Source organism: Triturus cristatus, chromosome 7 (assembly GCF_964204655.1).
Source record: "Triturus cristatus chromosome 7, aTriCri1.1, whole genome shotgun sequence".
Classification (NCBI taxonomy): domain Eukaryota; kingdom Metazoa; phylum Chordata; class Amphibia; order Caudata; family Salamandridae; genus Triturus; species Triturus cristatus.
The window spans coordinates 1,741,301,607-1,741,317,197 of NC_140590.1; the positions used below are offsets into that span (position 1 = coordinate 1,741,301,607).

Consider the following 15,591-nt stretch of genomic DNA (forward strand, 5'->3'; position numbering starts at 1 on the left):
GCATGGGTGGAGTACCTAATTTATAATACTTGAAGCTGAGAAAATGGAGAAGCTTAGAGAGGGTCAGAGAATGCGAAAGGAGGACACGTCGGCATTTAAAATGATGGAAGAGGTTCGGTATTATATATATGTTTCAATTCCTGAGGAACAAATATAAGGCGCACAATGAGAAGTTACTATTTCCTATGGAGCGTATTTTCAAATTTTTTTCAATTTGACTTAAGAAAGACCATGTATGACATGAGTCCAATGCCTAAAACCACATAGTTCAAAGCGTTCAATAAATGGGATCGCATGGTGAGCGAGAAAGGGAGAGAGAAAAAAGACAGATCTATTAAGAAATACTTCAGAGGATAGCTAGATGGCAAATTACATAGTGAAGTGAAGGCATGGAAAATGGACAAAATTAAAAAGATGAAAACACTTCCTGCTATATATACTGGAACAGACCAGGATAAGACAGACCAATCAAAAGAGAAAAAGGATGGAAAGTCAGAGGATGATAAATTATTTAGTGAGTTGCTTATTTCAAGACCTCCTCCGTACACGGATGAACAGATAGCACTGACCCAGACTGCTGCTGGGATTGGTGGAGAGGGGAAAACAGAGGGAGTGAGAGATCTGTTGTGCTGAATAGAAACTCCAATCACAATGGTAATGCCTAGCACAAGTCGCATAGAGCATGCTGCAGAAATAGTGGTGATAGAACCACCACTTAAGGAAGCTCTATTGGGATCCTGAAGTTAGAATTTGGAGAAATGCTAAGAGTAATGTGAATATCAACAGATTATTGACATATAATACTGATAAAATGAGATATTTATTAAAGAAGCAGTGATGTGCGCCAAAGAAGCACATGATAAATTGGAAGAATTGGCTGATGAATAAGATGTTGACATAAGTAGAATGAAAAATGCCAAATAAAATTGCAAAATGTATTTCACACATCATGAAATTTAGAAAGAGATGAAGAAGAGTGAATCAAAAGTAGAAAAGGGTACAGCAAATCATTCAGAAAGAGGAACAAGTACCATAGCTGTGTTTCCTTTAAGGGAGGAACACCGAAGGCATCTGGTGCATGTACCTTGGACAAGGGCAGATTTGTTTGCATTTACGAATCATTTTTAAAAGTTGGCAGAAGACTCAGCAAAATGGCACAATGAGGTCCATAAATGAACATGTCTCTTTCCAATACTGTAGATGGATTTGAATTCATTGTTGTCCCAGGGGATTTATGGTTGGAGTGTAAGGTGGTTGCAAGGTGGATGACACAGGAACCACCTAGACAGGATCCTAATAGTGCACCGCACCATCACCAGACGTGGCAGATAAATATAAGGCAGTAATTGAGCATTTGAAGAAACTACTTCCAGAAAGAGATATAAATTGTGAAAAGATTTTGGAGAACAACACAGGTGCCTAAAAATGTAATGCATTCCTAATATGAGAGATTGATGCAGATATTTGAAAAGCAGTCGGAAATCAAGATAACGATGCTGCTGGGGGTTTCGTTTCTGCATTTGTAACCAGCTTGAAATCAGAAATTTGCAATCATATCCAGCAAAGTGAATTGTGTTGATCAATGATGGGCATTGATGAGATTTTGAAATTGTCAAAGAATGGTAGTGATTATCTTGAGAAGAAACAGAAGAAGATGAAGGAAAAAATTATGACTGATAAAGCAAAGCAATGTGAAAGGGGTCAGATGTGTTCAAATACAAATTTTGTGAGAAACTGGATGAACGGAATGAATGGGATTCATCAGATGGTCCGAGGCGAAGAAGTAAATGGATTATCGACAATGTTGAAATATTGGAAAGGGCTATAACTTGCCATGAGTGTGGGTGGATCAGACACTGGAAGAGGGAAGCAGATAGAATCCACATAGAATTCAGTACAATATGCTACAAATGGCGCAGAGGAATAATGCAATACCAAACATGCAGAATATGGGACAGACTATGCAAAAATCAGAATGTGTTTTGGATGCCAGTATTCTTGTCCCCTGTGATGCAAGATACCATGAGAAATAAAATGCCATATATTTCAAGTTATCCACAGAATGTCATGATCATCAATGATCAAATGGTGGGTACCAGTACGCAATAACCATGTTTGAGTGGGCAGGAAGATTGCTTACTTGACGTAGTCTTAGAGGTAGATCAAAATGGCCCATATATTGACAGAGAAGTCAATGGCTGTTGTGTTTTATTCCTGATTGATACAGGGGCTACCCATTCTATAGTTCATTCTGTGAAAGTTCTGAACCTACCCCTCTCATGTAGTGTAGGAATTAGTAATAAACAGACTGCTCATCAGGTTTTAGCAGATGTGCCAGTAAAACTTGGACCAATACAGAATAAACATCAGTTTATTCTTTGTGGTTCATGCCCAGTAGACATGCTTGAAAGGGATCTGCTTTGCAAGATGAATTGTCTTTTTAATGAGAGAAGATCTCCCTTCTGAATTGAGGCTCACTGTTTCAGGAAAATACATTGGATTGATTAAAAATAAATGGTATTGATTAAATCAGATTAACCAGAAAGAATAAAGGTAAAACCAGATGCAATATTTCCCAGAACTAGTCAGTACAGATTATCCAAAGAAGCAGAGGATAGGATAAAATCAGTGATTGAGAAAATGATTAAGCAGGAAGTCTCCGAAAGGTTCTTGGCAGTACATTCAATTCACCTGTAATGGGAATTAAGAAAGAACAGGTAAATGAAGAACTGTCTAAGATCTCTGGAAGATTATTAGAATTGCAGTTTCTTGTTCTCATGTAGTACTGAATTGAGCAGTGATATTGTTTCAAATTCCAGCAGACGCAGAATTTCAGACAGTAACTGACTTGTGCTAAGCTCTCTTTTCAATACCATTAAATGAGGATTCAAAATTCCTATTTCCATTTCTACTTTTGAATAAAGTTCTCATGTGGTTCAGAACTCCACCAGGGTATACAGACAGTCCTTCATTTTTTCCCTATTTTAAAGAAGGATTTAAGGAGTTTGAAATTGCCATGTAATTCTGTTTTAGTCCGGTATATCAATGACCATTTATTGGCAATCAAGACAAAAGAGCATTGCAAGCTTGATACCATTACATTGTTGAATCATTTAGGGGAAAAGGGACATAAAGTCTCCCCAACAAAAATGCAATATAGTGAGAAAAAAGCTATCTGTCTCAGGCATCATCTGGGAAAGTGTGTGTGAAAAGTCTCAAAGGAATGTGTTTCTGTAATTCTGAAATTGAATCCCCCAACCACCCAGAGGGAGGTTCAGAAGTTTCTGTGAATTTATGGTTATTGTCGACAGTGGATTCCAAGTTTTTCCCAGATTGCAAAACCTTTAGTAAGGCTGACATGTAAAGATGTTCAAGAACTAGTACCATTTGATGACAAGTGCCTTGAATCATTTAAGAAATTGAAAGAGAGTTTGAGTCCCCCACCCACATTATGGAAGCGTGACTACAATACGATTTTTAATTGGTTTTGTCATGAAAAAGACGGATGTGCACTTTCAATACCTGCTCGGAAGCATGAAGGACTTGTGCATCCAATTGCTTATCCTTCATGAGTTTTGGTTCCAGTTACTCTGAGTCTTCCCAGGTGTCTAAAATCAGTCGCAGAAGTTTGTTTGGCCATAGAATAGAGTGAAGTGATTGTGATGGGCCTTACATTGATTGTCTATGGTCCGCATTCTCTTGAGATGCTTTTAACAAAAAGCAAAATACTGCACATTACAAACAGCAAGTTGACACAATATGAGCAGATAATACTTGGAACAGAGAACATTTCAATCTGAAGGTGCAAGGTCTTAAATTCAGCAACACTGCTTCGAATTTCAGAAAATGTGAAGGCATAAAAAATACCATAGATAATAAGTTGGAGCACGACTGCATTGCAGTGCCTGAGTTATGCACAAAGCCAAAACTAGACATTAAGACAGTCTCATGAGATTATTTAGATTGACATTGTTTGTTGATGGTTCCTGTCTTATGGATCCCTATGGAGGATTGAGACCTGTTTACATAGTGTTTTCTGTTGCAGAGAGATTGGAGGAATACTCTTTACCAAATGTGACTTCAGCACAGGTAGCAGAGTTAATTGCTCTAACAAGGCTTGCTCATTGTCAGAGAATTTGAGTGTGACTATCTATACAGATAGCCAGTAAGGACTTGCTGTTGTGCATGACTATGGTCAGCTCTGGTCATTACTAGGGTTCATAACGTCTTCAGGTGCTCCAATCAAGAATAGTATGCTGGATGCAATTAAAAAAACAAAAGAAATGGCAGTTGTGAAATGTCAAACCCATAAAGCTGGCAAGGATTTGGTCACATTAGGAAACAAGTATGCTGACCTGCAAGAAGGGACTGTAATTTAGGAAATTGAGACAAACAATTTGTCAGTGATGATGCTACACAATGTAAATTGTTATTTCATGTATTTGTTACAGACTCTTTAACTGAATTGAGGGATCTGCAGGAAGATGCTCCTGATGATGAATATCTGAAATGGATGAAATCCGGTTATAAAAGGAATGATCACAACCAAGACTACTTTGCAGACTGCAGGAGATTGCAATTTATGGGACAGCACTAAACTGGCTTGGCAATTTTCATTTCAACTGAAGACAAACTATCTATTTGACTTCTTTAAGTCTTGTACTTTGATGCTGGATTAGGAGGTGACCCAGGGCTTGTGTCTTAGCCACTTGCTTTTCAACATTTAGGTTGTACTACTCGAAAAGACTGCAAAACCCTTTGGCTTCGACTTAATATTGTACGTGGATGACACACAGCTTTTAATCTCCTTTGACAATGACTTGCTCAAAGCGAAAGAAAACTTTTCACCTGGGATGACCGCAATTGCTGCCTGGATGATGGAGAACTGTCTCCAGCTGAATGGCGGAAAAACAGAGATTATGCTGTTTGGAAAGGCCCAACAACAGTGGGCATCTGATTGGTGGCCCGCTGAACTTGGCCCTGCTCCCAATCGCCAAATGGGTGGTTAAGAACTTGGGAGTCCGTCTTGACCAGCCTCTTACTATGAAATAGCAGGTGTTGTCCATCGCAGGCTCCTTTTTTCAAATCTTGGGCTTGCTGAGAAACCTTCCTCTCACTTTTGGTGAAGAAAATGATGGTTCAAGCTCTTGTTATTAGTCTAAGGTAACGCACTATAGGCCACAGCAAATGAAACACTGCTATCAAAACTACAAGTTGTGCAGAACACCTCAGCTCACCTCATTTGCAACCTTCCATCATGTGCTGCATCTGCTCTCTTTCAGTGCTCCTCACATTGGCTACCGGTCCAGAAAATAATCATCTTTAAAATGTGCTTCTTTACAATTAAAGCCATGACAGGAAAAGGCCCCTACTACCATGCTTCAAAGATATTCACTATCGCCCGTCTACACTTCTCAGATTTAGGGATAAAGCTCGGCTAACTGTACCTCATTTAAAAAAGTCCTGATTGGGCGTAGATATTTTTCTTACCTAGCCCTCTATATTGAAACAAGCTGCCACATCATATTCAAACTTCTTCAGATTATTTCTTCTTCAGTAAAGCACTTAAGACATCGCCGTTCTATTTCAGCTGGCTGTTGTGCTTAGGTCTTGTGGTTGCACCAAGATACAGATCCTGGGGTGATTTGTGCATGCTATAAATTAAGATAACATAGCAAACATGATTTATATGTAAATCAAAATCAGAAGTATATTCAATGTTACAGCCCATATGTAAATATTTGAATAATCAAACACATGCAGGAATAGACAGTTTAATCAGGATATTCAAGAAGTACTGGAAGAATACAGGAGTTTGCCATGTTGCTGAAGATACACGTGACAAGCAGTTAAGTTGCCATCTAGACAATACAGGGGAAAAAGACTGTTACTGTTGTGAATCACATCCAAATCATTTATGCGATAATAAGCAGACTTTATTGAGATGTCACTCTGTAATGGCCGTATGTATATCTTGGTAATAGTCTGTTTATTCTCTAAATGGGTTGAAGCATTTCTCACTAGTAGAGAAGCCTGACAGTAGCTAAATTGCTGTTGAGGGAGTTGATACCACGGTTTGGCCTCCAGACTTCTATTGAGACTGATCATTACACTCATTTTAAGAATGAAGTGCTACAGATAAAATGTACAGACAGCTGTTGAGATCAAGAAAAGGTTCCACTACAGTTATCGACCAAAATCCTCTGGTGTAGTGGAGAGAATGAACGGCATCCTCAAAAACACACTGGCAGATGCTTATTCCTCAAAAGGTTTGAAATGGCCTAAAGCACTTCTCCTTGTGTTGGTGAATATGAGAAGTACTCTAAAGAGGAAGACAGGCCTATCGCCCCATTATGTAAACATGGGTAGAACAATAGAACTAGCAGATACGCCTTCAGCTGTATTAGTGTCAATAACTGATGATTTCCTTATGGATTATTGGAAAGGTCTGGCTGATGTGGTGAAATCTGTCTCTCAACAGGTGAATGCGGTCACAGAAGACTACAGAGACATTGCTTGTCACAACATGAATACAGGAGACTGGATTCTCATCCGCAAGCATGTATGCAAGGCTGTTTTTAATGAGCATTGGAATGGCCCTAGTGCAGTCAAGTGTGCCAAAGTACCTCAATGGACTCACGCTGCTCATACAAAAACAGTCAGAGCACTTGAATCACTTGAAGAGGCAGAGGTTGATGATCAAATTGCCCAGGCTGCTGAACCCAGAGTTGGGTGGCAAAATTGTATCTGGTGAAGATCATGTAGTAAATTGAGTTGAAAATTCTAAGATAAATTTAAAGAGACCACTCCAAGCAAGTAAAAATTCAGATGAAAAGCTTGAAAATACCAAAGTCCAATTACAAATGATCAGAGTGGAAGGATGTTGCAAGGTAAAAGAGCAAAGCACAGATGGCTGCAAGAAAAAGTAGACTTTGGTCAAAGTGATGTTCTTGATATTTTTCAGCTGAAAATCAGAGCTGAAAAGATGCCCACTGGGAGAAGAAAATTCCCTGCAGAAAGAAAAGACAATAGAATGTTTGAAGAAAATACAAGATCAAATAAGAGCTAACATTCTGAGACGAGCCAAGACTAGAGAATGTCACTGAAGAAATAAGAGCTGAAGAAGTCCCCAGAAGGAAAACTTCCAAGCTGAAATTTTTTAGCCATAGTTGAAGACAAGGCTTATTTAGAGGCATAGGGAAATAATCCATCTCAAATGTGACGGATATCCTATACACTAAATTATGATCCTATTATATCCTATGGGGCTCATAATACAGGGATACCATATCTGTCACGTTTGTGATGGAGTATTTCCTCCACTGAGATCTAAATCAGCCCCAACGTCTGGGACACAAAAGAGAGCAAAGCATCAACTGGTAAGAAATCGACCAGAAGAAAAGTTCCTAATACGAAGTATGCTTCACCAGAATGGGTATATATGGCTACAGTATTAAAGGATTATACAGATGAAGATGATTACTTCCTACTTAAAAGGAGCTGTGATTGCTGTGAGAATTACCAACATTTAGAATCTGAACCTGATACAGAGGGAGAACCACCTTGAGAGTAAAACAGAGACTTTGAAATCTTGCCATTGACAAAACCCGAGACCTGATAGGCAAACGTGATCTAAGTTTGAAAAGACTGAAAGCAGTTACATTTGGAGAAATCTCATGAATTGAAACTGATCTGGTTCTGAGTTTTCATTTTTTCCCAATAAAAGAAGAACATTTTTTTATTTGCATTTTTCCTTTTGCTTTTTGTGACTCATAAGAAGTTGGAATACAGCACTCTCTGTAAAATTGCAGAGATGGCATTATTAAATTTAATACTTGTGATATTAATTGGCCTGTTGGTGTGCCTACTGATTCCTCTTGGAAATATATCACAACATATAACTATATATGGTGCAAATTGAAATAACCATACGGAATTAAGCACACCGGTACTTAAAAAGCATTTAGTTAGCGATTTTAGGGATAATCCATATATAAAAATGATGAGTATATGTGAACATCATGCAGAATATGGATTGTTTTGTGTGTTTTTTTCTTCTCAAATCAGATAGGGAAGGGCCAACATATAAACATCTGGAGCCTTCCTACTCGCTCTCTTGCAATGTGTTGATTGCTATGTTTAGTTATGAAGAGTTTCTCTCTCCATATCTGGTCAATTCAATGTGACACTGGTAAATGTATTTACTAGTGAAGATGATAATGAGATAAAATATGGTAAGTATTTAAAAGAGATTGTACAAATCAGAGCAAAGCTAATTTAGATGCTGTTTGTTTGTGTGTATTAAATCAGAAAGAGCATCATGTTATTTTGTAATATAATGAGAGGGATATGAAGGTAGTGAGAACTCAAGAAGATCCTAAGACTGTTATGGGAGTGATCAGGGAAGAGGAAAAATGTAGGTTTTTAAATGTACACCTGAATCTAAGGATGGAGCAGGAAAAGGGAGGTGAAATGTGTATGGTAAGGCATAGCCCTCTTCAAGTAGATAAGATGGAATTTGTTGGATAAAACACGTAACACAACCTATGACTTTAGTGGGGAGTTTCTAATGTGGGGAGAGCCTGTAATGAGGGGAATTTATTATATTTCTGGAAAGACTGCTTATTTTGATTTGCCAAAGAATTGGGTAGGTTCATGTTGGCTGGCTTTAGTTTTTCCTATAATCTATCACATACACGATTTGAATGAGGAGCATAATCTGAGAAGAGCAAAGAGAAGTTTTGGGTAATTGGTTATGGATATTGTTTAGGCTATTGTTCCACCTATGGGAACAGCAATGAATGATATAAAGATTGGACAGTTATCTGAACTGTAGACAGCCTTGCCACTGAAACAGCAAATATAATCTTTACAAAGGTGGTGGAGTCTGTAGGGTAATTGGGACAAGGAAGTGTACTTAGTTTCCAGATTATGGAGGAGCAATTGATTAATAAATTACTAACATAACTAATCTGACATATGAGATTAAGTCATTGGAAGAGCCAGGCATCTGAGAAACAGTAGGGTCCTGGGTAAAGAGTATAAGAAATGGTTTTGGGAAGGTAGGTGAATGGCTAAGTAGAATTGGTGATGGATTTCTTTAAGCTGGTCTATTACCAATAATAATAATGTTGATTTGTGCAATTTCTTTGTTGTTCTTATTAAAACTAATAAAATGTACAGTGAAAGGATATGGTAATAAGAAAGGAAAGAAACAAGGTGATATCAAATCTGTAGTAGTAATTAACTTTATTCGATAAAAATGTCATCATAAAAGTATGCAATGATATCAAATCTTGAAAAAAGAGGAGATCAGGGCACTATTTTGAATTGGATGATTCTCTGAACCAAATATACCAATGATTGCGACAAATAGAGGAGGATGCCTGAAAAACAAAAAAGCTGAAGATTTCAAAGACTAATGCTTCAATTAATAAAGTTATTAATGTTTTTAGTGACTATTAAATAATCAGAGGGGCAACTGTAAATGCATTATTCAAAATATGCAAAATGTGCAAATATTGTGTGAAAATAATTCTTAAAATGTTTGATATTTAATGGTGCACAGAGTTATAACCGCTGAACTGATAAACTTGTACCTGAAACGAGTTACCAAGGTCACTTAGAAGTCTAGATAATGCTATGAATAGTTATTATAGTTTATCTCAATATATTTTTAATAAATATATCCCTGTATTATCCAATAATCGTTTATTTAAGAGCTTCCAGTAATGGCCATGTCAGCCAAAGTGTTACTTACCTAATGTGGTGTGAAAAATTGTCGATCATGAAGCATGGCATGAATTGTCATGGGAGAGATTATTTTTCTAAATCTTTTAAGATTCCTGTAGGGTAGTCACAACTAACAAGGGCCAATTTCTAGCGGGGGCTGGCACATTTTGTGCATATATTGTGACGTGAGGATGTGTCAAGGTAATTTTTCTCTTTGTTTCCCTCTTTCTTTTCATTTGTGTATATATGACTAGTTATCTGACGTGTTCGTGTAATACGCAATTATTTTTAAAATGGATACAGTGTCTTATGTTCTGTTCAATTTCTCCTGGTCATTCCCATGCCTAATCAGTATCCAGTTGCAAAGCCATCTCTCTCCTGGTTTCCACAGAACACTGAGCGTGTCAATACAATAAACTAGGGATGTGCCACATCTTATTAGAAAGCGTGTATTGTGAGTGGGGCTTCCATGATGTACTCAAAATATCATTTTCAAGGAATTCCTCCGAAGGTTATGCTGAAGATGTCTTAGTTCTATGAGCCAATGTTTAAGAAACGTTTCATTGAAATTATACATCTCCGGAGAGCAGGTGCTAAAGAAGCTATGGAAGATTTCCCTTACCTCAAGAAATGGGCTGGGCTAAATAATTGTGTAGTTTTTAATTATTACTTTGTTGATTCTGATTTGCCAAGTGTGAACCTGATCGTGATCATACCATGCTGAATTTGCAGAATCTATTAATAGTTTGTGTGATTTTTCAACCAAACCTCTGGGATACTGTGTTTTGTTGGATTACTTTTGCCATTTTCCTTGTAGGCGACCTGACATGCTGTTGGTGCTTTTCATGAGTCTGGCACTTGGAATTTTAGCTTAGACCATGTCTAACTAGGTTTTTATGATTTAACATTTATCTGTAATTCTGTATTTTTGAGCCTTCATGGTCATTTGTTCATTTTTCCTACGTATCGCTTTTTTGACAATCTGTAATAAAACTTTTCTTTTAAACATTTTTGGTCTAGATCTCAGTCCTTTATGCATCTAATATTTTATTCTGTTTAACTCTACTAAATTGTGGTTTCACTGATGAGGAGTGTAGACTCTACCCGCTAACTTAACGAGAGAGTTTAGAGCTGAATTATTTTGGTAAGAATTCTGAGGTGATCAAGTATTTGTTTTCAGATGATTATTGGGGATCGGCTCCCAAACCTCTATTGAACTCTGACTAGGACCACACATTGTAAACACCACTTCATACATATATCTTGCTTTGCCACAATGTCACTGGACCGAATGGACCACCTCCTCTTTACCGTTCTAAAACTGCTCTTGGTATATCCCACATTTATGCTGATGGGTTCGAACACCATCCTACAACATAAGATCCAGGCAGAAAGAGGGGGTGGCGGGAAACAAAGCGTGATGTGCTGAATATTTAGAAACAGGGACGGGGCAGACAAATCATGATTAACACACACAAGAGACATTAAGAAACACACTGAACATAGGAGTTTCACAGCTCTTACCAATTCCTGCTGGGTGTCAAACAGAGCTAGGGAGGAGTGTTGTGCAGCACACAAGTATTTGGCCACAATCCACTTTGCTTGAGCTTTAGAGAAAAAATAACACTTGTTCCGGTACCAGATCCAGTCATCATCACAAGGGGGCAGCAGTTCACTGTCCTTTCCATTCTCTAAGGCACTGCTCTGTACACGCTCTTTCGGGATATCCTGCTCAGAGTCCAGGTGCAGGTATACAACTGTTTAAGCAGAATTTGAAAAATAAATCAGAACATGCAACCAGAATTACATGTGATAAGACTCACATGATATAATGACCACTGCTAAAGAGAGCATGGCGTGCACAATGATGGGGGCTCGAAGTGTCTGGAAGGAAGAAACCTCGGGGAAGATTTACAATAACTGGCGCATCCCTGCATATCAGCAGGGATGCGCCAGTCATTGTGCGTCTCGGCTCCGCCACCATGGATGCGCTGCATTTACAATGCGGCGCACCATGGGGCAAAAACGGACAGATGCGTGACGCATCTGTGCCGTAAAGGCAGTGCATTGCTGGAGTTGCGGCGCAAGCGTGACGCACCTCCAGCAAGGCTCTGGCGTGCCCTATCTGTACAATGCTGCGTCAATCCTTACGCCTGCCTCAAGCAGGTGCAGGGTTTTGACGCAGCATGGGCTCAAAAGTGACTGAGTGAAATCTTCTCTGTAAGAAAATATTGGACAAACATCAAATATTAGACCAAGTACACAAAAAATGCATGCGGGAAAGTTAATTAAAGCCCAATGAAATTCTTAAAGTATGTACGAAACAATTAAATGTAGCAGTGCGTGCTGCGACAAATTTATCCCTGTGTGGTAAATTACTGTGTGGTAACGATTAAAAAGTCATCAAATGTGTTCTTTTAATAGTACAAAGGTTAAGTGAAAGGAGCATTGAGCCCCGAAACCGTTGGAAGGTATATGGCTTTAAAGCACAGCATAATTGCGTGCTGGCAGGATAAGCTTATATAGAACAAATGGTAGGTTAAACAACGAAGGTCTGTGTTAGAATGTGGCCTCCTTTTTTCCTGCAGTGCGAAGAGCTGTTGTTGTGTTGTTTTGCGTTTGCAGCTCACGGTGAGGTGGGGCGGGGAAGGGGCTGGGTGGGGGGGTATTGGAGTTCAACATACGACTGCAGGTATTTATTTATGTCCACCTTTGCCATCCTATGTCGGAATCCATTACCCCCCCCATCCAGACCCTCCCCCGCCCCGCCTCACCACCCCACAGCGTTACCTCTGCGAACCGCCACTGTTGTTTTGGTAGTTAAGAACATCTCGACTGATAATGGGCTGTAAATAGTTTTTTTCCCCACTTCAAACAGCAACTGAAGTTTTTTTGCAAGTGTTGGAATGTGATCGACTTTTTGCTTTAAAGAGATGCTATCAGGTTGTTTTCTACTTCCCAACGTCTGGACAGTTACTGTCCTGTAAACAGTGTGAAGTATTGTTTTTTAAAATATGTTAAAAAGATGGGCACATTAAATGACTGGCTATCGGATTAGGACTAGGAGCTATCAGATGAAAAACTAACTTTTGTTATTCCTCAATTGTAGAAGTGTGTGTTAATGTGATAATTATGGTTTTTAAAGTAGTTATGGGCAGGATGTTAATGAAATCGACCTTCAAATGCGTGCAGTTTTGCACAAATGAAGTTGTTTCAAGTTTATTTTTAGTGTGTTTAAAGATTGTTAGAAGTTTGCTCTTTTAATGTTGGCAGAACAGTACACATGCATGATGACAGGACAAGCTTACACGTAGGAAAATGTTTGACAAACAACGAATCTTTTTGAAAGTATGTGAAGAAATGTGTGCAAGCAGGGGAAGTTAAATGAAGGCCCAAAGAAACACAGCAAGTGTGTGAGAAGCAAGGGTTCTAGCCATGCGTGCTGCACAAGCTTATAAGTAACACAAACAAATGCGTTCAGTCTGCGAAAGTTAAATAAATGGCCAAGGAAATAGTGAAAGTGTTTAAGGAGCAAAGAAATGTACCCATGCGTGCTGTGACGCAAAGTTTTGATGCAAATGCATCGATAAAAGTTCTCAGAGATAGATGCTGTAATGTTTGCAAATGTGTGTGCAAATAGTAATAATTAATCTTTATGCACAGACGGCCTTTTAATAAATGAATTTTCTTTTATTGAAAAATAAGCACCTTGCCAGCAGGCTTCAAGCGGGTGCTAAAACAAATGAAAGCATTAAATATCTTTAGGATAAACAAAGGAATATAGCCCTGTGTGCTAACAAATAACTGTTAGAAGGCGACCTCAGAGGAGCCCGGAGGGGCCCTGACTATCCTGAGACCAACCCTCGAGGTATCGTAGCCGTGCACTGGCGGGAGACTCCTCAAGGGAGGAATCTCGTATCTAGGATCGCATACTCGGCACCACATGACAAAGAGATGCCACACCGCGAGTTCTTAAGAACAAATCTTTATCAAATCGGAGTCGTAGGATCTTTATGATCAGCACGGCAAGTATATACAAGTAGAGCACGGGCTCACAGAGTCTCGGGGAGGTGTAGGAGGTAGCGGGACAGTCTTTGTGGTTATGGATCAAATGCAGGGGCGTACCCGGCGCACAGCTCACAATCCTCGAGCTGGGGGACACGCTTGTCGTCGTCGGGGTCCGGCGGGACCAGGAGAGTCTGTGGGAGCCGCGAGTCACTCAGCAGGGCTCAAGCACAAGTTCGGAGGTCTTACGATCTTCAGGGAGCCGCGAGTCACTCAGCAGGGCTCAAGCACAAGTTCGGAGGTCTTACGATCTTCAGGGAGCCGCGAGTCACTCAGCAGGGCTCAGGTGTTTCCAAAGGCGAATCTGCCGGATAGTCCCAGAGCACCCCTTGTTATAGGTCGAACCCTCTTTGATGTCCGGAGTCTGTGCAGGCAGGGGTCTTGTCACCTGGGGGTCGCTTGGCGGGGTTTTTCTGCCAGTGTCTTTTGATCCTTTCAGGGCCGGGTTGGGAGGAGTCCCAGACACCCAGCAGGCGTGGAGCCAGCCCTCGGGGAGGCCGGAGGGCCGATCGAAACCCACCTTCCCAGGGGGGCTCAGAGGTGCGAGGGAAACTGCTCCTCCCTCTCTCATCCCAATGGGAGCGCGATATCCTCCAGCCGGAGTGGCGCCTCTAGGCCAGGGTCGCGCTGGGGCCGGGCAGCCATCTTGGTGCATGAAGTGGGCACACGGGCCCGGTGTGGCCGAAAGGAGGAAGGCCACGGACGGGGAAGTCCGGGTCGGGTGTGTGTGTGTTCTGGTGGGAAGGATCGGCTAGGCCGTGTGCTCGGGGCTGCCGGAGGTGCATGGGTCAGGATATGTGGTGCGGGGACAGGGATGGCCATGCCACGAGGCCGGGTCTAACACGCGTCCCCCCCAGCTGAAAGCCGGAGAGAACTACCCATCGTCTTGGGGGTTCTCTTCGCTGAGGCGGAAGAACCGGGAGAGGCCATCGGCGTTGGCGTGGTCAGTACCAGGGCGATGTTCCACGGTGAAATCCATCCCCTGGAGGGAGATTGACCACCGCAGTAGTTTGGGATTTTCTCCTCGCATCTGCATGAGCCATCGCAAGGGGCGATGGTCGGTTTGGACTTTGAAATGGGTGCCGAACAGATAAGGGCGTAACTTCTTGAGGGCCCAGACTACGGCGAACGCCTCGCGCTCGATGGTGCTCCATCTCTGTTCTCTGGGCAACAGCCTTCGGCTGAGGAAGGCTTCGGGCTGGTCTAGGCCTTGGTCATTCACCTGGGACAGGACGGCCCCAATCCCATGCTCGGAGGCATCCATTTGCACCACAAACTCCTTGGAGTAGTCGGGGGCCTGGAGGACGGGGGCCGTGCACATGGCCGCTTTCAGGGCATCGAACGCCTCTTGGCAGGCAGAGGTCCACTGCACTTTCTTGGGTTGTTTCTCGGACGTGAGTTCCGTGAGGGGACCGACCAGGCTGCCGTACCCCCGGATGAATCTCCGGTAGTAGCCCGTGAGGCCCAGAAAGGCTCGGACCTCTGTTTGGGTAGTGGGTGGTTCCCAGGCTAGGATGGCGTCGATCTTGGGCTGTAGAGGGGCGACCTGGCGGCTTCCGACCTGGTGCCCCAGGTAGACTACCGAACCTTGCCCAATCTGGCACTTGCTGGCTTTCACGGTGAGGCCTGCCTGGCGCAGGGCGGTTAGCACCCTCCGGAGGTGCTGGAGGTGCTCACCCCAGTCGGAACTGAAGACTGCGATATCGTCTAGATAGGCAGCGCTGAACTGTTCCAGCCCGGCCAGGACTCTATTTACCAGTCGCTGAAAGGTGGCCGGGGCATTTTTCATCCCGA

General features: G+C 41.4%; 1 protein-coding gene across 4 annotated transcripts in view; it reads right to left on the reverse strand.

Annotated features, from left to right (window-relative positions):
- Positions 1–15,591, reverse strand: part of LOC146812972 (C-type lectin domain family 2 member B-like) — a 375,324-nt gene that overhangs the window by 136,556 nt on the left and 223,177 nt on the right. For all 4 annotated transcript variants that reach the window (XM_085614655.1, XM_085614654.1, XM_085614653.1 and 1 more), the window contains one exon: positions 11,257–11,489. In XM_085614655.1, the coding sequence (XP_085470781.1) occupies positions 11,257–11,489 (233 nt within the window). The remainder of the gene's footprint in view (positions 1–11,256; positions 11,490–15,591) is intronic.